General features: G+C 33.5%; 1 protein-coding gene across 1 annotated transcript; it reads left to right on the top strand.

Annotated features, from left to right (window-relative positions):
* Positions 1-23,204, top strand: LOC135692863 (putative ATP-dependent DNA helicase HFM1). The gene is made up of 35 exons (XM_089112982.1): positions 1-83; positions 709-1,070; positions 1,698-1,769; positions 2,360-2,419; positions 3,134-3,201; positions 3,504-3,639; positions 4,375-4,526; positions 5,021-5,101; positions 5,769-5,949; positions 7,267-7,478; positions 7,728-7,816; positions 8,220-8,263; positions 8,681-8,782; positions 9,021-9,046; positions 9,708-9,827; positions 10,508-10,555; positions 10,880-10,926; positions 11,257-11,390; positions 11,988-12,035; positions 15,145-15,225; positions 15,640-15,731; positions 16,227-16,333; positions 16,443-16,490; positions 17,116-17,179; positions 17,873-17,906; positions 18,238-18,319; positions 18,950-18,996; positions 19,501-19,586; positions 19,992-20,024; positions 20,525-20,575; positions 21,055-21,221; positions 21,501-21,604; positions 21,888-21,952; positions 22,739-22,796; positions 22,985-23,204. Exons 1-35 carry the CDS (start codon positions 1-3, stop codon positions 23,053-23,055), a joined length of 3,255 nt encoding a protein of 1,084 aa, XP_088969108.1. The 3' UTR covers positions 23,056-23,204.
* Positions 23,205-23,663: the final 459 nt, after the last annotated feature.

The following is a 23,663-nucleotide window of genomic DNA, read 5'->3' as shown; positions in this document are numbered from 1 at the left end:
ATGACATCTCAAGAGTCTTTAAGTGGGGATGACTTTGGTACGCTGTTTTCTCAGTCAATCAAGAAAAAACGATTTGTGGCACCGTAAGAAATTTATTTGCATGAAATGTTTTAAAAGTTCGTGTCTAGCAACTCATCGCTACACTACTGAGGTCTCAGTTTTAGCATTTGGTTAAGTTAAATATAAAGTTAATTCATTGGCCGTCTTACATTTCTTTTGCACAGTGATTCAAGAATCCTTTTTGATTCAGGTTTGAAAACCTGTTTTAACACAATTAAATCGCCAGCCAAAATATGCTGTTGCTCAAAGCTAAATTCTATGTAGGTTTCGCAAATTTATAAACATATATAATTGCAACTTTTTTGTTGGCACGACGCATTTTTACAATTTGAATCTAGATTTAAAGAATCACTTATCTACCACGTAAAGCAAAATTCAAAATTGAATATAACGACCTTTCTGCCTTATAATAAATATCTACTAGCGATGTGTTTAAAGCGTAAACCTGCCACTCAAATGCCTTTATCAGCTGGCTTAGCGGGGCTGTCATAGCTAGTGGGGTTTAGGATCACGCACCCCTTCTTTAACGACTTTAATGACCGTATTGGTGCAATATTCTTTATATCTTGGTTTATTAGCAAGGAGATAGCAAATAAGAGAGGCACTTGAAATTCTGACTGTGTATCAATTACATTTTGTCAATTGCAGGTTTAGAAACATTGCAACTGGATGTAAACCACATATCGAAGCCAACATTGTTCCTCCAGCGCCAACTTTGGAGATTTGGGCCTCACAAAAAAGTCAGCCTGTAAAGAAAGTTCAAAACTTTCTTGTTGATCAGTACAACGATAAAAAATTCGAAGCAAAAACAGGCAACTATGAAACATCTCGCGAAGATTTTGCTGCTGACTATAATTCAACGCCATTCTCTAATAGAATTGATTTTAATAATAGAGATATAAAAGTTTCTTCCTTTCCTGCGGTGAAGAGAAAGTTGTTCGATAACAATTTTCAATATGGCAGCTCATTCACTCCAAGATCACCTCAAAAAGCAGAACCTCAAGCATCAGGTACGAGGTTAAGTAATTCAAAAAAGACTTTGAAAAAAGAAACATTTTAGAAAATAAATAAGCTTTTCGTCTGACACTCTTCAGAATATAAAACGTCAGAAAATATATCAAAACACTACGATAGGAAATAGTGTTTTAATCTATGTTCTGACGTTTCATACTCTGAAGAGTGTCAGACAAAAAGCGTAAGTATTTTCTAAACGGTTTGCTTTTTTCAAAGCCATTTTTAAATTTTGTACCACAAAAGGATTGTTTGATTAATCAATTTTTGGCTTAAGGTTAATTTGGATAAAAACATTTGAGCTATCATTTCTTTATATTTTTTCTTCCTTTCTCACTCGCAACTTAGACTTGCCTAGTCTAAATTCTAAAGCAAGGAGGTACCATAGTAAAACATGATTACATTGTTTGTGAATAGAGGAATAGTGGATCATAAAAACAATTTTTTGAAGGATGAATCATAATAAACTTATAAGCCCAATTCAATTTATAAAGCATGCTTGGAGTTTTATTTTCAAATTAATCATAATTCACTATGGTTTAAATAAACCTTTTCGTCTGTATTTCTCCAGTCTTTTCCTTCAATTTTTTTAAGTTGCCGTTAATAATGTTTCTATATCTATTCAGCTCAGTTTGGTAGGCCTGGCTTAGGATCTCAACAAATTCATCTTGAAACACCTAGCAATGCTTCGATCTCTGGTAAGAATTATATTTTTTAAAAAAACATAAATCCTTTCACAAGACTTTTCTTCACATCCGATGAATCTGGCATCCCATCTTCGCAAGCTACAAGACTTTTTGAATTCCTTGATACGATTCTTAAAAACATTTTCTAAAAATTCAATCATAAAGATAATGAATTTTACGAGATGTTTATCTCTGGCAATCTTTACATTGATTAATTTGTATGAAAATAAATTAGATATAGTGCGACAAAATATTACAATTTTTCATACCATTTTTTATTACAACAATTTATCAATTTTGCAAGAATGAAACTCCTAGCTATACGTGAAATTCCTTTATCTTTCGATAGGCTAAGAATGTGAAGTATATTACGGATTGAAGGGACGTTTCGGGTGGCTTAACATGGTAAAAGCCAAAAGCAAAGCAATTTTTTGTATGGTTTTAAGTACACTTTTGAAATCAATGGAGGGGCTCCCGCGGTCCTTGTTGATAGGTACACAGTGTCTTTAAATAGACCAAAGCATAAAAGCTGCAATTAAACAAGAAAATAGCATTGTCGACCTCCATCAAGCAACTTTGTCCTCATTTTTTTTCTCTTTTAGTGAATTGTGGTGGGAATAAAAGTGATAACAGCGTCTCCCTTCGACCCGTATCAGAGATCCGTATCCTTTTTGAAAAAATAGGCAATGGCAAATTGCAGGATGAATTTCTAAATTTGTTCATAAGACGTTTTAAATTATCTAGAGATTTTGTCTACACGAATATTTTCTTAAATGGAAATGCAATCATTTCTTTGCGCTTTTAGTAACTTGAAGTTCAGGCTGGATGTTCTAAATTTTCTCGAAAATTTATGTTCTTAATTGTTCTTAAGTTGTTAGGATGTAAAAAGTGCAATTGCAATCTATTGTGCTCTAGGAAGTGTTCAGACCTCGTTTGCCAAAAAAACTGAGTGAGACATCCTTCATTTGTTGAGTTGTTTCAAAATTCACCAAAAAAGGCCCTAGATGTACTCACAACATTGATCAAACTTACATTATACAGTAGCTCAGCCTCAGCTTGTTCTTGATTTGTTTTTAACTTTGGCTAGTTCTAAGGCTCGTGTTCTTATAAAACGTTTCTTATGAAAAAACAGTTTATAACATTAAAAAATGTTTAATAATTCTATACTATGCTAACTTGGTTGTGTTTGAAATGCATGCGAGACATGGATTTCAGAGGTAATTTTTTTGGTAATTCTTCAAGGATTTAAGTTGGCATTTGAAAACATTTGAAAACACTTGAAACCTTTTTTGAAGTAAATGTGGACAAAGATGAGTGTTATACGAACTTTTTTTACTAAAACCAAGCATTAATTCCTTGATATTGTTGATAAATAGCCGAAAAATATCGAAAGATATTCGACTTTCCATATTTCAACGTGGTGCAATCAAAGGTGTTTGATGATGTAAGTAAATTTATATATGAAAATTTTTCTTAGGTATTTTAGATCATAGACAACAGGAATACCTTTCTTTTTTACTTCTGACCAAATCTCAATAAGGCTGTTATATTTATTTTTGCTTATTTTCTAGAAATATTCCCCATTTCTTATCAAAATATGCCCAGGTTAAGGTTTATATGACAGAAAAAAGGTCAAAACTAGGACTCTCCCAATTTTCAAGGCAGACAGAAATTTTTTGATGATATTTGATGCAAAAGCTCCGTCAATTCCTCTTGCTAAAAGAATGTTAAATAATTTCCAAACAGGTTCTTTATTCAGACATGCCCCTTGTGATATGTGCTCCAACTGGGTCTGGAAAAACTGTTCTGTTTGAGCTGGCAATTATACGATTGTTGCTGTGTAATGCACTCGAAGCTGATCTTGAGTACAAGATTGTATACAGTAAGCCAATTGTCTGTTGTCAATAGCTAGTGCTTAATTTTAAAGTTTACCTGCGTTCCTACATCTTATATTCATCATAAATGATAGTAATGCATTAAATAAGACTGGGGCTGATTATTTACAAAGAGATATAGCGTACAGCTGAGAGTAAAATGGAAGATGTAGAGATAGATGTACCAAAGATCCACCACAGAATGATTGATAACCACCACCACAGAATGACTGATAACCTTCGATCACAAGCTGTCTTCTCTTATTCACCCAAACATAATTTAAATATCGCTTTGTGATCATTTTTGCTTTGGAAATATTATATTTGATTTTTATTTATAGATACAAAGAAGAAAGGTACCTGTCTAGCAAAGTAACTGATTTTTAAAGTGCCCTCCCATTTTAGATAACATAGTTTATTGTTCAGATAAGTATAGTTTATGACTAACATCAACACAATTTTATCATTAAATCTCTTTAAAGCATTTAAAAAACGCGCCCTTTTACCACCATCATCATTTTACCAGTTAAAATCTTAAACTTATATAGAGATGGTGCCATGTTGCAGTCAGCTGTTAAGTTGTTTCATCTTTTTATTCCAACTTTCAACATCAAAGTCATCCTTTCACTCTGTTTGACCATAGACTAAGTTATCAAAGCAGTAGACTTCTTTTGCTAGTATAAGTCCATTCCGGACGGTTTACAATGCCTAATAATGACCTAAAATCTCTTTTCTAAATGCAGTGGCTCCCATCAAAGCACTATGTAGCGAGAGACACAAGGACTGGTCGACAAAATTTGAGTCATGTGGCCTAAAATGTACAGAGTTGACTGGAGACACTGACATGGATGACTTCCATGTACTCCAATACGCACACGTTGTTCTAACAACACCGGTGATTACTCCGAGATCTTTCATGTTATTCAGGCCATGTCGCTTCAACAAAGGACACAGTACAATATATCTGTATATACTTTCGTGACCAATAAATTGATTGAACTACTTCAAGAACAATCTTATCAAGTGCTATTAGGGTTATGAATACTGTACATACCAAGTTAATTATATTTGACAGGTATTTGAAAATGAAAACAGAACACATTTTAATTTGAAACAACATGAAATACTCAGATTACAAAAAGTCTCTTTTGACTTCATTATTTCTACCTACTACATACCACTTACTATTATGTCTAAGCTATAGGAGCTCAAAGCAGCAAAACAGCAAAGAATTTTACTTTTCTTCTATATGCAAATATATCAGATTTGATGATGAAGATTTACTCAATCTTTGAATGCCTCTTTAACGCTTGTTTTAACGCTTTGAATATCTTACTCTTGTTCTTTGAATTGAAAAACCTTTTTTAAGTGTTGTGACTCTATTTTAAGGAAAAATGGGACAGCATGACAAGAAAATGGAAGGATCACAAAAGTCTGGTACAATCAGTGAGGCTTTTTCTTATCGATGAGGTACTATTGAGCTACTAAGTAAGGGTTTATCTAACGAGTTATTTGGGATTGATACATTGTTGGCCTGTCACAGTCGCTAGAAGGGTGCCCCAAAGGTATAAGAAATGGCTTTAAAACCAATGAAATAATGTCACTGGACTGTTTGATGTCTTGCAAAACATGCAAAACTCGCCTTCTAATCTTTTTTAATTCTTATCGTTACAACTCAGAAAGATTTTTTTAGACATATTTATGCAGAAAGATACTACACTTAAGTCACAAGGTTTCCGTTCTGTTCCTTTTTTTGAGTATGATGGATAATGAAAATTACTATGCAAAATTATTGATGAGGATAGGTAAGACCTTTCTTGACCGTGTACCACATCTATATTTTTCCAAATAGCTATATCATTAAGTTAGTTAAATTTTGTATCAAAATGTAGGATTATGATAGTGGCTTAGCGTAAAAGCAGCTGAAAAAGAAAACACGCTAGCAACACTTATGAAACGAAAATTAACTAACAGACACTTCTACCTACATATGGATCATATTCTTGGCTAAACTCTACTCTTTTAAGCTTGATGTATATCGTAAAAATTACTTAATGTTGTACTGAGATGCAGTTATCAGTGAAAGGAATGAGTGAATGTTGAAGTGAATGCATATAACCTTATGTTAATCTGACAGGTACATCTTCTCAGTGACGAAAGCAGAGGAGCAACAATGGAGGCTGTAGTAAGCAGAATGAAGACTGTGCAGTGTTCAATAACAAAAGAGAAGGCTGAAAATAAAAAAATGCAGGCGATGAGGATCATTGCTGTATCGGCAACGATTCCAAATGTTGAAGATGTAGGTCAACAGCATATCAGTCACGACTAATGAAACATTGAAACGCTGAACAGGTTTCAAAACTTGCTGCAGTATTGAGGCAGTGCATTAAAAGACAGATCTAGTCTGCATTTCATAAAAATAAATCAAATCATTGTTTGAGAGGACAAATAAATGAAGTGCTCTGACACATGCCTGTTACTAGGGACTTTGTGAATGAAATGTCGTCAATAAATGGTCAATGCCACAGGGAGCTGGGTATTAGATTTGTTCGTAGGCGTATAGGAGAGACTCGGACTCATAGACATTTCAGGCCCCATTCAGGCAGCTCTACCTCCTCAAAGCAATAATATTCAGGCAAGACCCATAATATGCATCCACCTCCCACTCCTAAACCTTTTGAATCCACTAGGCCCATAGATTAGTCACACGCACTACCATATTTCTGCAGTGCCTACGGGCTGTGCTTATCCAATCCTAAGGTCTTGTACGATCCATTAATAGCTGGTGAAGACTTTCTTTGTCTCTTTTTGTTCTATTGCCTTGAAATGGGGGTGCTTGGGATACTTTGAAGATCGCTGCAAGGGTATTCCAATGTTTTCACAATCACCCTCTTCTCAAAGTTTACAAGAATCTAATTGGTTCTACTAGCCAACAATCCTTTGTAAAATCTTAAATATATTCTACTGATGTTGGCAAAGAGAAAGAATATCATCAGTAATACGTTTACTGCTTTAGCTAACCATCTATTCACCTTAATTCTAGATTGCAGATTGGCTGACAATCGACGACTGCTGTGCAAAATCATATAGGTTTGTGTACTATCATGAGATTGGAAGATGTTCACAATAACTGCTTCATTTGTTTTTGAATTTGGCAATCCTTGGGAGAAAACGTGTAGATGTGATTGGAACAAATGTTGATATGTTCTCAACATGTCTACATATCTTCATGTTCCTCAAGAAAGGTCATGTTTATTCTAAACAACATTGTTGAAGAAATAATATCTTCATACAATGCCTGCCAAAAGTACTTGGAACACCCAGCAATTTACGCTGCACTTGATATCTTTCATTTCTTTCATGAAGAAAAAGTTGCTCCTCTTTCCGCCCCATCCCCCTAAAACAATGTTGATAATTTAGAGAAATATGCTTCCTAAAATCCTGATCCGTTTGATAGTAAACCAACATTGTTCTGTAGGGGAGAGGGGGATGATTGATTTTGACCTTGGAAATTGACGTCATTGTTCCAAGACTTTTGATAGGAATTGTACATATTGCCAAGGAATTTTGACTTGTGTACAATAGTCTTAAAGGATCAAGGAATTTTCCAAAATTTTGATCACCCTTTCTCCATATTTCCATTCTGGAATTTTATATAAACCCTTATAACCATTTTTGCAATTATCTTCACAGCATGGGTGATGAATACAGGCCGGTTACTTTAAGAAGAGTTGTCCTTGGCTACCCTTGTTCTGAGAACATGTCAGATTTTAAATTTGATTTATCTCTTAACTACAAGCTGAGTGGTATAATTCAAACATACTCGGATTGCAAGCCAACATTGGTTGTAAGTGATTTAGCCTGGAATATTTTAAGGAATCATTTTATCTTTTCAACATGATGGCTAATAGCATATAACACATAACACCAAAGTACATGCAAAAAATATTAGAGCTAAAGAAGCCAACTGATTTCTCTAAATGAAAAATTTGGGATGTCAACTCTCGAAAATAAAAATAAGTGCTATTTGATAAGAAAAAAAGATTCCACTTGTAGAATTGTTAACAAAACTTGAGATAACAATGTTTCAATCCAGTTTTGTTCAACGAGAAAAGGAGTAGCCCAGGCTGCAGCAACACTGTCGAAAGAGGCAAGATTCATTATGGACTCACAACACAAATCAAGGTATTTTGAGACTAGCCTCCTTCACATTTTCTTGCACTTAAGATTTATTTTTTCAGAGATACATAAGAAGGCTTAGAGAAACTTTGAAGCAAAAGAAAGTTAGCAAAAATGTCAGTTTGAATGGAATGAACACTTGAAAAGTGATTGAAACCAAAGCAGAAAAACTCCTTCATGCAATTGTTTACATGTAATCAATTAAAAGCAATATTGACATAGTATTGTTGAAAATTCCTATATGACTTTTAAATGCCAACTAGATTATAAGGTTTCGAAAACCAGAAGAAAAAAGACATTCTTTCGCAGCTTTTAAGGAAGAAGAAATCAATTGCTTAAACGATCATTGTATAGAAATGTCCGGATAAAAGAGCCCTTATAAACTATTTCTTCTGTTAACTTTTTTAAGGCTTATGAAGTATTCAAATACCATACACGACGCAAAGTTACGGGGTTTGTATCAATATTCTCTCTGACTCAATATTACCCTTTTATTCTATATATTTATACATTATCCACAAAATACATTATTCGCTGTTCATTAATTCTCATTTCACAGATTTCTACAGAAACAGCGAAAGTTCACAGACCTATTTTTGTTAACATAAAATATTCAATATAAGATTTAATTATATTCAAAATTTGACAATTTTTTCCTCGATTTCAATGGTTTTATGGTGGAAATATTCAAATACCATACACGACAACAATTGTTTCAGTTTTTAAAAAAAAAATTGATTCTTTGATACTAGGTTTTTCTTGAAAGCAAGAGCTATTGATGTTTACTTATAGCTCTAATATTTTGTGTTTATAACTTGTACTTTAGCAATATGATAAAATGTAATATGACATCCTTTCTTTAAATTGCAGATATTATCCTTTTCGGAGTTGGCTACCATCACGCTGGTATGGATGTCTCAGACAGAAAAAGTATAGAATCAATGTTTGTCCGAGGAGAGCTTCCGGTACTTTGTACGTATTATAGAAGAATTAAAAAGGCAGTCTTCCAAAATATCATCTAGTATCAAGCTATTATTCTGCAATATCCAACATGAAATATACAATCAAGCATTTTATCTTCTACATTAGTTCGCTTAACACTTCGCATCATCAAAGGTACCATGCTACATAAAACATATAATGATACAGATTTTTCTTAACATTGCTAAAAATCAAAGTTTTCTAGTTTGATACTTTGTTTATTTCACAGTTTGCACAAGCACATTGGCAATGGGAGTGAGTCTTTTGAATTATGTTGTTCTGATAATTAGACAAATATGATGCTCTGATTTAAACTCTTGATTTACTGAATATAATGAATAAGAAATGCAGCCATAGATTCCACATAATCATAGTGGAAAAGCAGAAGAATTGGATCTTTCTTATCTACTGTTAAAATATGTAACTCGTTTTTATGTCATTATTCTTAAAAGCAACATTTAAATCTCTACTGTTAAGTCTTTATAGATATTTTTCAAATCGTAAAACTATTGTAATTGTTGATTAACTCTTAATCTGAGGAAATGCGTCTACCTTTTAATACAAATAGTGGATGATCTTCTAGGCCATTGTCTAGGTATCCAAAAAGCAAAATACACCACGCTGACAGAACATTCTAGTGTTCTATCTCTTATGCTCTCAACGCAATCTTTCTTCTTCAATGTGTAGTATAACACACAACAGTTCCTAAACCATTCAACCTTGCAGGGCTAATATGAACAAGTTATCAACGCTATTCAAACATTCTGCTTCCCCTCCCTCCGCATCAAAACTTGATAAAATCGGGAGAAGATTGCAATTTAGAAAATGTTTATGAGATATTGGCAAGAATTTAACATTTCTTATAGTTTAAACGCTTCTGAAAACATTTTACACGATATTCTAACACACACAACAGGTAAATTTGCCAGCCCATTTGGTTGTAATAAAGTCAACTATGCACTACGTCGTTGGGATGTACGAGGAGTACACTGAGTCACAAGTCTTGCAAATGATTGGTAGAGCTGGCAGGCCACAGGTATTAATGCTCAACTGAAGCAACATAAAACTGCAGTGTTGATAACAATTGTACGTGTTCTTTATTTCTGACAACCAAGTAGAATATTCATTTTATGTCACATATACACTAGATATATACTGAAATACATATATCTTATTAGGTTTTCTTAATGAAAGTTCTCTAGTGATAATACTGGTTGACACATCTCAATATTGGTATTGCACGGTAGTACTTTGTGTAGGTTCTACATGAAGTACTTGGTTTCCTTTCTACAGAAAATATGTCAAACTTTGATAATGTATCAAAAGACGCTATTACATTTACGCTGCAACATAATGCTAGCAGTGACACTACATTTACAATTTATCAATATTCTTTCCTTTTTCGCTGATTCGATATAATGTGATATTGATACTGTACGGAAATGATTTACATCGATTCAGCAATAAAATCTTGATACTGTTTTTTTGTTTTAAGGATATTACCATATTATTGCTGCTTAATCGATATTAACATTTTAGATAGCTTTTATTTTTGTAAAATGCCAAATAAAAGAAATTTGAACCTGTTAATGTTGTGAAAATAATGTGATATTTTTTTGCGCTAAAATGTTGTGAAAGCAATTTGTATCAAAATGCTCCAGCATTCAAATTCCATCACAATACTTCTAGTTTGACACAAGTCACTGTCTCTTCTAGTTTGACACAAGTGCCACAGCCGTCATAATGACAAAATCAAGCAACAAGGTAGAAGGCGACAATCATCTACGAATAAATGAAACTGCCACTTTGAAAATTTAAACAACACCAATATTAAACTGTCAAACAAAATTTAATCTTTTGAAATTGCCAAGCATAATCTTACTCCACATGACCATGTCAACATTTATATGACCGTATCAATTATCATGTCAACATTAAACAAATTCACAATAAATTTAGGAACATAAATTTAGAATCTAAAAAAATAGATTAAGATAAGGCCGTCTCCACAGTAAACCAAGATGAAATAAACCTACACTCTTTCAGTAAATAGGTATGCTGCTGTTACTTCGATGCTTACTTTTTCAGCAAAAATACCAAGCCCTTGTCAACGGTGCTCAGACCATCGAAAGCAGGTAAACTAAGAAAAGTGTAATTTTAATCTACAAAAGTTTTTATGTATCGTCTTTTTTCTACGTCTGATCGAAAGCCAAAAGCAGGCATGATCTGGCGGCAATTATATGCACCGAAAGTAAAATTCTTGTACTTCCATTCTTATTAGCAGAGAAATTCCAATTGATATCATGTGAATTTTCAAGCCGAAATGCTTGTTAACAGAGTCTGGGAAAGAATATCATGCCGAAAAAGCATTCGAAAAAAGGATTATCGTATTAATATAAATAACAAATGAAGAAACGTTTTGAAAAGTTACACATGAGAATATATAGACATAAACTCTCTTGCAGTTTACATCGCCATCTTATTGAGCATATAAATGCAGAGATTGTTCTTGGAACAATACCGACCACGAAAATGGCCGAAGAATGGCTGAAGTCGACTTTTTTGTACAAGCGCATGCAGAAGAACCCAAGTCATTATAGTAAGTGAAGTATTCTTTCAGGGACGCATCAACAAGCACTCCGTAAGCAATTTCACCTTTCAAATGAAGACCCTTCAAACGAATAGCTCTATTTCAGCCTTAATACCACTTTAGTGGCGATGCAAAACTATGTCTGTTTGGATGAATTGAAACAAAAATTATGCATTGTATGGGAATATCGAAGGCTTACCTTTCTGCAAGGTTAATCAGATATGTTATTTTATCTAAGCTTAAACATATAATATACCATGGGTAATTTTAACTCTAATTACTTGTATTGTTGATTCGATGTGCGAGTTCAAAAAAACTTAATAAAGAGGTTTTAACTTTTGTTCAACAAGACCAAAAATTTCACCATGAAATAACTTTGAAATTGCCAATCAGCTGACTTTGTTGAAAGTTGGGAGCGATATGGCCAATGAAAGATGTTGTTAATTCATAACACATTTGACTGACTGCACATTCAGAAATATTTCCACATTCTCTTTTAGGTTATTTGATCAAAAATGCTTATGAATTCATCACATGAAAAATCTATAAAACAGTTATACCTGCATTTAAAAGATGGACCATCTCTAATGGACCTTCTCCTCCTAGATGCCCCGGAAACTCTCTGTGAAGACGTACTTGGACGGAAACTGCAAGGCATAGTAGATCTGCATAACTTAGACAATTTATTTTCTCATCCATCTAAATATTCTACCACCCAAATTGTATTCCAACTATACGCTTATTTATTAACACATCTTTCATGCATTGTACTATGTTAGGGCCAAGTGGATAGTGCATGCGCAAGGTTGCTGGGTCAAGCCAAGGTGTGAGCAAGGTGTGAGGTGTGAGCAATTAGAAACTCGCCCTTATCAATCTGATAGCGATAGGTGTTGACGCTGGGAAGGCTTAAAAAATAATAAAAGAAATTGACCCCCTATTTTATCAGAGAGTTTGCCTAGGATAACTGCTTTCTCCGACAGGCACTTCTTCAACTAATAGACCGGGCTACAGTGGCGGTAGGTACCACCTCAGGGCGGAGAAATTCAAATGGATATTTTCAGGTAGCTATGGGTCTGGTTACTTGGAAAAGTGATGGTGAACGGGGAATTGTTGGGGTTTAAGGGGTAAATACGGGGGTTAAAGTTCGTCATATTAGCATATTACCTCTGCGGAGGAGCCACTGTTTCGTTTACGACTTCAGAGCATGGCAAGTGCTTGTTATCATAAAAAAATGATCTAGAGGGAGTCTTTTAGAGCCTCTTCTTTAAATTCCGACATATTGCTACAATTAGAGTCGTCACGTGACCAATTTTTACCCCTTACCATATTTGGAAGGTGAGCTTTTTTAACAGAATACCTTTGTTTTTTTTTGTACCACGTATTCTTTTGTTTGGTACTCTAAAATGTTAAAAGATGCAAGTTAAGGCAAAGATACCTGCATTTGTCATTGTTTATCCATTTTAGGTTTCATTTTCACTTTCTTTATCATCTCCGAAGGTCACGTCTTCTTCAAGATCCAGGAACAAGTCAGTCAGTTCGTCTGGAAATGCTTGTCGTTGCCAGTCTATAGTCAGATTCCATTTCCAGCCAAAAGTAGAAAGATCTGGCAAATTTATGGACCTTTCACCCGATGACTTCCAAATCTTTGCAATGATGTTTGATCGCAATATGTGTAGCCTCTGTGATGATTGACATGGAGGCAAGAGTGAAATGTCTATGGCTTTGCCTTGCCTTACATACTTCTTGTCAAATAATTTTTTCCTCACATCATTGAAATTTTTTTGCCGGTATCCATACCGGCAAACATATTCACATATTCTATAAATGGCAAACATATTCTTCAAGGTTTTTGCTCATCAAGTTCCCATACCTGCCCAAGTAGCGAAAATGTGTTAACAAATCTGTTGTTCTTCTGGACAACCTCCCAACATTCTGATTTCCTTTTGCGGAAAAAAGATGACACATAGTCATTCCCCGTGAATGCATGAAAGCCTATCAGGCACTTCTTCAAACCATCTTCCATCTCAATACCAGACAAAAATAGTCCTTTTCAATTCAAACCAACTCCAAAATCGAGATATACTTGACTTTGCTCTTTAATAATACTTAATAAAATTACCAAGATGTCGATGTCTGAGGATGGAGAGCGTACAACAACTTTTTTCGATGGATGCCGAGTTAAAGCGTTTCTTTTTCCTTGTAAACTCTTTGTAGCAGAATTCATGGTATCAAAATTATTTAGCTATGAGATCAACATCTTTAATTTCATAATAAATGTTCTGATCGATATTGGCTTCAGCAGCTTCTTATACGTTAGTTCGGCCTGCTTCGTCGTGATCGTTATTGGTACATGATGTTTCTGTTGCCTCTTTACCCGGTACTTTTGGCAAAAATTACACACCTGGGGATAAAAATCTGGTCTCTGAGTAGCTGCAGTCTTTAGTCTTTGTGGACGCTGAATAGCTTCAGTGCTAGTTTCTGCGAGGAATTTCTCATGGGACAGGATCTTTGTAAATTTTTTATAACAAGGTTCTAAGCGAACTCTGTGCTAATTTGGATCAACCTCGTCAGGAATGGAGCTGTATTGTTCTTCGTGGAGATTTTTGCCACCAAGTCGTAAACGAGTAGCCTTTGCAGCATAAATTTTATCTTTATTGATGTCAGACAAATCTTTAATAATACTGTACAGACAATCTTTGCTCGGGTAATGAACAATACAGCTTAGGCCTTGCATGTTTAAAAATATAAATAAAACACGACCTCCTCAATACTTTAAAGGTACACAGAGTATCCAATTTTCAGAGCGAAAATAACAACTTAAATACTGAAAATGACGCTTGGAGCAAAACAGTTCCTTCTTGGTAATGATGCACACAGGTCTTTTTGTTCTGCTACGTATTTCCGTGATTTCTTGAGTTCATTGCGTTACATATTCGTGTTACTATTTGTACAAATATTTTCAAAGCGATGAATTGCGAAAAAAGTTGCCCAGCATCTGAAGGAGATGTGGAGTCATCACGAAAAAACCAAATGCGCATGAAATCAAACGGACCTAATAAAGTATCATGTCTTCGCAACCATTATTCTACACATAGTTAAAACCAGTCATAAACCCAAAGTTATTCAGGGCATCTATCAACAACAGCTCGGTTGTAGAATAATCTTGCTGATTTATACATTATTGTAACATTTAAGAGTATTAAACAAAAGAAATTTCAGGTATTCTGTTAGAAAAGGCTCACCTTCCAAATATGGTAAGGGGTAAAAATTGGTCACGTGACGACTCTAATTGTAGCAATATGTCGGAATTTAAAGAAGAGGCTCTAAAAGACTCCCTCTAGATCATTTTTTTATGATAACAAGCACTTGCCATGCTCTGAAGTCGTAAACAAAACAGTGGCTCCTCCGCAGAGGTAATATGCTAATATGACGAACTTTAACCCCCGTATTTACCCCTTAAACCCCAACAATTCCCCGTTCACCATCACTTTTCCAAGTAACCAGACCAATAGCTACCTGAAAATATCCATTTGAATTTCTCCGCCCTGAGGTGGCACCTACCGCCACTGTAGCCTGGTCTATAAGGGTCCTGATATAGTATATTAGAAGAAAAAATCTTCATTTCATTTCTTTAGCACATTGCAATTCCAGCCCGTGCTTATCTACCACTATCTATAAAAGTAAATTAGCTAGCTTCACCTTTGTTTACTTATAACTTCTGTTGCAAGGTACAGTTTTGTGATACTTGAGGTTTTCCATTCAGCTATGGGCCTACGGGCACTGAGGTCACTTCAAAGTCTCAACCTTCTTGAGATAAAGGAAGACGGCAGTCTCATACCAACAGGTGAAAATTATCTTTAATACACTGTCGCAAAAAACACTTAGCTTAAAAGAGAACAAATTTCAGAAATACAGGAATACATTTTCGTCAGTGTTCTATTCAACAAAATCCCTCATACTTCGAAAGGTGTCGGTTTAAACAATTTCCGATTTCTCAACACTAAAGAATTGATGCAATATAATATAATACAAAGCAGATGTTTTTCGTGTATATTTTATAACAATTACCTAGGCTATAGCCATCGCTCATGGGATGAAGAGGGAAAAAAAGTAGCAGCTATGACGAAATGATAATAAAAATACAAAAAAACATCGATATCGTTGCTATAGAAGCTACCCTTGTTCTTATTCTCTTCCTCTAATGCCTAACTGTAAAAATGAATTTTATAAATGCGGATCATAATTATTTCCGCTTCAGATACAGGGAAGCTTATGGCACGGTATTGCATTGCTTTCAACACAGTTAAGAGTTTTTCTGAGGTAAAAGGATCCGAGAGCATGGAAGAATTGGTAAGACGACATCAATATAGAGTACGACTTTTGATCATCTTTAATATTTTAGTAATGGGTCTAGGTTTATACAGGTAAATTTAAGCTCTTAATTTATCATGACTTTATCATTCAAAGCATTCAAACGAAGAATGACATTTCATAATGTACAGATTAAAGAAGAATAAGATACTTCCATGAAAAGATTGTCTGTTAAAAATTTTAAAATCGTACGAAGATTCAAACCTGGGATTCAAATATGGCGGTTTTAAACACTTTTTTATCTATCGGCCAATTATTTTTTGCCGGTAAAGATATTACATGAACTGCAAATTATCTCTCCCCTTTGAGCTTTCTTTATTCTCTTCGTGGGTTTCAAACCTAGGGGTTGTTTCTATACCGGAAAAAATAAATGTCTAAAGGCATAAAATTTAATAAAAATACAGGTCTTTTAAAGGCTCTTAAAGCTAGTGTGTTTGGGAAAGATGCACATTTTTAAAATTATGACTTTCACAGGTGGAAATTCTTTCAAAATCGAAGGAATTTGAGGACATAACTTTGAGGGTCAGCGAGAAGAAGGTGCTGAACACGCTAAACAAAGACAAACACAGAGTGACTATCAGGTTGGACATTGAAAAAATCAGTTGCTAATACTAATTAAAAGAGATTTAGAAATTATTTTAAATCAGTTTCATGGGAAAATATTCTCATAAATATTGATCTTTATTTCAGATTTCAAATGAAAAACAAGATTAAAACAACCGACCAAAAAATTAACTGGTTTGTAATTATCTTCTAATTTATGGTTTATGTTTAGTATAAAATTGGGTGAAATTCTAACTGGCATAACAGAGGGTTTTCCTAGAGGGTTTTCCTCTGTGTGATACTAGGGTTATCTTCACTTAAATAGGTGATCAAAACTATCTAACAATATAAAGGTGGGACAACAGAAAGCCAATGATGGGCTAAACCTAGGTACTACAATGCCATTCAAAAACTATCAGCGTCTTACTAAATGATAAACTATCGAATGAATAAAAAAATTCTTAAATGATCTATAAAATGATTTTTAAACTGCTTCTGGTATTAAGCCAATACAAGTGTAATTTTGTCTACAGTAAACAATTTTCTTGAATTATAAGATAACGATAATGACGGAAGAAATCAAAATAAACAACAATTACTTCCCTTCAGAAGATAAGCTTTTTCATCAATCTGGTTGCCACTAGTGGCTAAAACAAAACTATCAGAATTTGGCAATGTTGTTAAGTCATTACAAAAAGTACGAAGCTCATCGTTGAACTATTGTTAAAGTACATTATGTATTTTGTGGTACATCATACACAAATCGTGTTCACGACCTTTTCATTAAAGTATCAACATACAATTTATCTCTTTTTCATAGCTTGATTCAAGCTGTTCTTGGTTGTTTAACAGTCAGTGAATTCTCACTGATGCAAGATATTGCAGTAAGACAGAAAATTATTTCCAAATTTTATATACTTTACTTTTCAAACATTCATCTTTGTAAAGTTTGAAATCAAGGTTAAAAGATATATACAAAGGTAATATCTTTCTCGCATATAAAGGTCCAAGGTCAAATGCGTTTTGAACTCAAGATAATGAATCTTATACAAAGCAAATGGATCATCCCGCCTGTTGCCAATAGAATTCTGCTACAGCATAGCTTTAACATTAAACTTTCAATCGCCCTGACAAGTCTACCACCTGAAATGCTCTCAGAGTGATGTTTCTAGTATAAATTTAGCACTATATTCTCTCTTTTGGAATTAGTTAATAAATGAAATAAAAGAACGTGGGGAAAATGTTACTTCAACATTGGTTCTAGTTTACAGCACTAAAGTTCCTCTTTATCATAAAAAATTGAGTTAGTTAATAACTCGACAGGAAATTATTCATCAACTAAAGCAATAGCTGATTACTGTATGGATTGCAATTTTAAGGCGCATTTCTAACATTAACATCCTATAGCATATTGTGCTCGTGTTTCATAATGTAGAAGCTTCTTCCAAACAAATTATTACTTACAGAGCTCTATTTTACCAACTAAGAGAATGCAAGGAAATATGATTCAAGGCATGGAAATATATTTCATGCTGATTTTTGGAGAATATAGAATAACATGTGAAATTCTCTTTCAGAAAATTTTCAGATCTGGGCAGAGAGTGTCACGCTGTAAGTTGTGAATTCTACCAAAAAAATGAATTATGCTGGCGTTAAATTTGTAGCGAAAACTAAATAAAAACCGATATACTTGCGTTTTTTATAGAGAATTTGGTTTTAGGTATCTTTATGTTGTTCTTATTATTAATCTAGTAAATTTTGTGAGAAATCTGTTATGAAGTCAAAATATCAGCCATTGAAAATGAAACTTCAACACTTGCTAGAGTAATACAATGAGGTTAAACAACATTTCCTGCACTTTACCTTATCATGGATCCTTTAAAAATCATTTACAGTGAAATTGCTTAATTCTTAGAGCAATCTTTACACTTTTTATCTGCAGTCCTTTCAGAATACCTGTTGATGAAGGGAGCTCACAAAGCAGCAATGAATGCAGTGATTTTAAACAAATGCATCAGAGCCAGGTATTTACAAAGTGATACAATCATTGGCAATATATTAGCAAAATATATTGAACAGAAATCTTGAGGACAGTAATTGGTTCAGTGGAGTAAGAAAGTTTCTGATTTTAGGTATACGCTTTTGGCACTGTGAGCGTAAGTGCAGAAGTAATGTGTCGTAGTGCCATGAAAATCTCCAAAATATTCAGTGATTGACAATTTTGCAGAGTGATCCTATCTTGGAAAAAAGAAAAGACGCATGACTGTTCATCACAAAATCCTCAGAGCCAAGAAAACGTGACGATCACACGGTCAACGGCCGTGGGAAAGGCCCATTTACCGAAAGAAAATTAATTAAACACCCGAACCCCGTCTTGCTTCTACTGCATTTTCTGGTGGAGGTTCCCGGAACTAAAATGTATTGTCTGGAAAAAAGAAAGACAAGCAAAATACAGATATCTTTGCAGTATCTTGGCCTTCTGGTGCCAAGTGCTAAGACTCTGAAATAAAATTTTTGAATAATGAAATTTTGAAAAAATTCAAACTAAATTTGTAAATGGCTTTGAAAAAGCAAACACTTTATAACATATTGGTTAAAAGCTTTTTCGCCTGACACTCCCCAAATCTGTAAATGTTGCTTTTACCTGCTTATAGGTTGTGGGAGAACTCAAAATTTGTATCAAGGCAACTGGATAAAATAGGTAATAAAGCCTTTATTATATTATCGTTATGTATTACTGTATATTATATTATATTATATTATATTATATTATATTATATTATATTATATTATATTATATTATATTATATTATATTATATTATATTATATTATATTATATTATATTATATTATATTATATTATATTATATTATATTATATTATATTAAATTATATTATATTATATTATATTATATTATATTATATTATATTATATTATATTATATTATATTATATTATAATATATTATATTATATTATATTATATTATATATTATATATTATATTATATATTATATATTATATTATATTATATTATATTATATTATATTATATTATATTATATTATATTATATTATATTATATTATATTATATTATATTATATTATATTATATTATATTATATTATATTATATTATATTATATTATATTATATTATATTATATTATATTATATAATACGATGTTTCATAACCTTACTCTTTTTAGGGGCTACTATGTCAACAGCCTTAGTGCATGCAGGCCTTACTACATTGGAGAAAATGGAGAACATAAACCCTAGAGAACTGGAAATGGTAACTAATTTTTTTTACTTAGTATTTTCATGATTCGTTCTCATTGAGCTGCAAGCTATCAGACAGATATGTATTTTGTGTTCTCAATGTCAGTACTAAAGTAGGATCATAATTAACATAAGCTTCAAATAGTGATAAGCAATGCCTCTCATTAATCAAAACTTAAGAATTAGTCAACACACCCTCATCTGCCTATTTTTTTACTTTTTCTCTCGGGTCATTCGATGATACATAACTGCCAGGAAATTTGAGATTTATTATGCATAATTATAATTACAATAGCATTATAATACATTCCTACAATATCATTATAATACATTTTGGCCTATATCAAAATGCATTTGTGAATAAACTCAGTTATTTGTTCAGTTGAACGGAATCAATCTTTCTGTTATTTTCATTTAGATCGTTGGGAGGCATCCACCCTTTGGCAGTCAGGTATAAAGCATATTAAGTGTTTTAACTGCCACTATTGCCACAGACTTGATTAATGCTCAATCAATATAAGCTTTTTCGTAAATGTCTGACCAAGTTAAAAGTTGCCCCTTTCTTTTCCTCAATTACAACTTTACTGATAAAGTATCATTTATAAAAGGACAGTTCTTATTACCACACTGGCAAATCTATGATCCTAAAAAATGGAATTTCGTTCTTGGAAACACTGAATAAGAAAGATCCAGCAAAGTACAATTCGTTTGAAAAGATCGTGTCTGATTTAAGTGTCTTGAAGTCTAGCAGAGAATATAGAATGAACTGAAGCATATGCTTCTTTAAAAAAGTTTATCCATCGAATTATGCTTCATTTCTATGGAACGCAGATCAAATTTAAACTCAGTACTCACTGCAGCTGTTGATTAAAATACTTTTAAATAACATAACACTGTATCAGCCAAATTGGTAAATGCAACAATGTTCAAAATTATCTCAATGTTTCCCAGGTAAAAGACGCATTGGCAGCCCTTCCAAAATACGATATAGCTATCGACCAGGTATCGTTGTAATCTCAAAGATAATAACATGTTTTTCTTCATACATTTAAACTGAAAGAAAAATGAAAAATATGTCAGGATAACTGCAGCTTCGAAAATGCTTTAAAATGATAGCAGAACAGGATTCAAAAAGATATACTGAGAGAGAATGTAAGCGAGTTACATGACCAGAAGGACAGGGTGGAACCCGCGGCAGAGTAAATGTCTTCATCTTTTATATTTATAAGTTTCAACTTAATAAAAATAAAGTCCACGTTTTTGAATAACTACAGCTAGCAGCATATCACTGAATGTATTGCTCGGAAAGAAAATTAAGGGGCCGTCTCCTCAGCGAATGGGGTTCAATTACAAGTACTCGGAATTGGAGAAAGAAAGGGGTCTTCCACACACAATGTTTCTCTTTCTAGCTACGGGTATGCTAACACATTACTCAAGAGTCTCACTAACTCAAGTGATAGGTATGCTCTCATGTTACACAGGACGAGAACTACCAGAAGGACAAAGCAGAGCTATACATAAAGCTGACAATGTTAAATGCGGAGACACGTTCGAAGCACACCAAAACAAAGAAAACACAGTTCCATCACAGCTCATTGTTTCTAATCGCTGATGCCTCAAATGCCATCGTTTTCAAACAAAGATTGATGTACGTGCCAATTCTTTATAAAATAATTATTACATAAATTTCTCTATTACACAATTCCTAGTCACTGAGGTGCTTTTTGGAACGATTCTGGAAATGTCTATAAATCCAGTCCTTAACCTGCTGAATGAAATTTTATTGCTTTTACCAATATTAAAAAATTACATTGTTTAATATTCCATAATGAAAGATATTTTGTAGATATACCAAGCCCAAATATAACAATTTCAATTTGGATATAATGGTTGCATCCATCTGACAAAATCAATCTTATAATTTAAGGGATTCAATGTTCTTCAAGGAAGGCAGTTGGTCAAAACATATAACAATCAAGCGAACACATAGAAGCGCAGAATTGACTGCAAATCTTATAAGCTCTGACTACGGTATTTCAACTTTCTACTTAAAAATTTCCAGTCAGCTTTGGAAATATTAAAACTCTTTGCAAAAACTTTGGGTGTATTCCTTTCTAAAAAATGTAAAATTTAATTCGGTATTTCGTTGAGTTTTTGTAATATTTTAAAGCAATAATATTTCCGATATTGACGTAATAATTGTAACTGTTCACAACTCCTTGCCCAAAGTACTGCATTTCTAATAAACACATCTTCACCGAATCACTATTTTTCCTGGCTAATACATTTTACCATTTTCCCATTTTACCTTCAGTTGGCGTCGACTTGCAGCTCTCCTTTACACCAAACTACCTGCCTGGCTTCCCAACCTATTTCCCGGTGTGTATCGAATACCTTCATGTTATTTGTTTGTCGAAAGAAAGATAGCAGGTTCTGTATACTCTACTTGTAGTGGATCATACTAGTGTACAGACAAACAGTTAAATCGTGTGTAATAGACTCTCTACTTAAGTTACGTTATTCACACTAGCAATTTCCCTTCTCCATTTTTAAACACTGCGGGATTTCTCTCCGTAAAAATACACTACTCGAACGAAACTTGCAATTTTGAACTAGGGTGGTTGAGCTAAGGTGCAGTTCCAAGAATGTTTTAGAGGGAAAGGAGCAATATAGCTATTTCTAAAATGAATGATAACGATGAATGTCTTGATAACGGGCTATGGTCGAAGCGTCGTTTATTCATTTAATCATTTTATCTCCTGGTACAATTTACTTACATTAATCGTTATTATAGCATTATATTGCACCGCACGCAATCTGGTATATTTATTTTTAAAATGAGCTAAAGGAAAAAAGATTGAGAAATCACTGAAACTGTTTGGATGTTCCAAGCACTTTTGGCAAACATTGTTTATATATACCCTACGATATCTTATAGATTGATATATATGATAATAAAATCAGTACATGACCGGGATAAGAACAGGGTAGATTTTATAGAAAGCTTTTTAAAGATCGATTAAACTCCTAGAAGTGTATTTCCAGCAGAACTAAAAATCATCAATTTCACAAAACTCAACCTTGCATTACAGATTTAGCAAAGTAGCCTGTATTTGGATCATTGTCATTATAATGTAAAGTTTAATTCTCTACGTGTTTTGCTAGAAAGAAAACACGATGCGGGATGAAGACAAAACGCCCTCAAAATGCTTGGAAAACAAAGGTAAGATGATCTGTCAAATATTGACCAAGTTAAACCAACACTACTAAAAGCTATAACATCGAATGCCTCCTCAAGACCAACTTCAAAACAGCTTTTCATTTGAACCTCTGATCTGAAAGTCTTTCTCTATTTTTTATTAAGCATGACCTTATTCAATAGATCACTCTTAATGTACCATTTTTTGGCAGAAAATGCAGCTGCTGATTCAAAAACTAAAAGAAGGAAAAGTTGCACACACAAATGCCTCAACAAAAACTGATATCCTTTTTCTGCCAATAATTATAGCTTATCGGATAATATTTTTATCAATCTTTTAAGTAATTCTGGATTCAATTATGTACAAGAAACCGTATATTTTGGCCTTCTCTTAGGAATAACGCAGACTGGCAACTGTTACAATAACCAGGATACTAGAGCCACAAAATTGCGAGCGCAGAAATGGAAGTAAATAGTGGAAATCGGATATTCTCTATTATTTCTGCACTTGATACTGTTATTAATCAAAGCTCTGAGCCAGCATTAACACCAGAACTTCTCTCTCAATTTCTCATATCAACGAGCATGCTAGCAGTCAAGCAAATATTGTGAAGCATCTAGTAGGTTACCTTCAATTAATGTGTCCATTTAGCTTAAAATGCTTTATATATTGCTGAACACATAGGATCACTATTACGGACAGTGGCAGATTGGAATTACCAAAAATTGAAAACTTCTTAAAGGGGGTTTGGGATCACCAGAAACCATAAAAATACCATCAAAAACCACAACAATCACTTATAAACCATTACAAAATCACAATCACAAATCACTAGAAAATAATTTAACATATAACCTGCCATTCACCATGCAACATCAATGCAACTCAGA

The sequence above is a fragment of the Rhopilema esculentum genome, chromosome 3 (genome assembly GCF_057945365.1).
Source record: "Rhopilema esculentum isolate cy_ngs chromosome 3, ASM5794536v1, whole genome shotgun sequence".
NCBI classification, from domain to species: Eukaryota; Metazoa; Cnidaria; class Scyphozoa; order Rhizostomeae; family Rhizostomatidae; genus Rhopilema; species Rhopilema esculentum.
Note: the sequence above shows the minus strand (reverse complement) of the source record. Positions and strands in the feature narration are given on the sequence as shown.

Excerpts from the sequence above, each read along its gene's own strand:
- LOC135692863 (XM_089112982.1), top strand. The coding sequence starts at position 1 with ATGACATCTCAAGAGTCTTTAAGTGGGGATGACTTTGGTACGCTGTTT. Across the intron at positions 1,770-2,359 it reads TAGCAATGCTTCGATCTCTG|TGAATTGTGGTGGGAATAAA; the intron begins GTAAGAATTATA and ends TTTCTCTTTTAG. Across the intron at positions 9,828-10,507 it reads GTAGAGCTGGCAGGCCACAG|TTTGACACAAGTGCCACAGC; the intron begins GTATTAATGCTC and ends TGTCTCTTCTAG.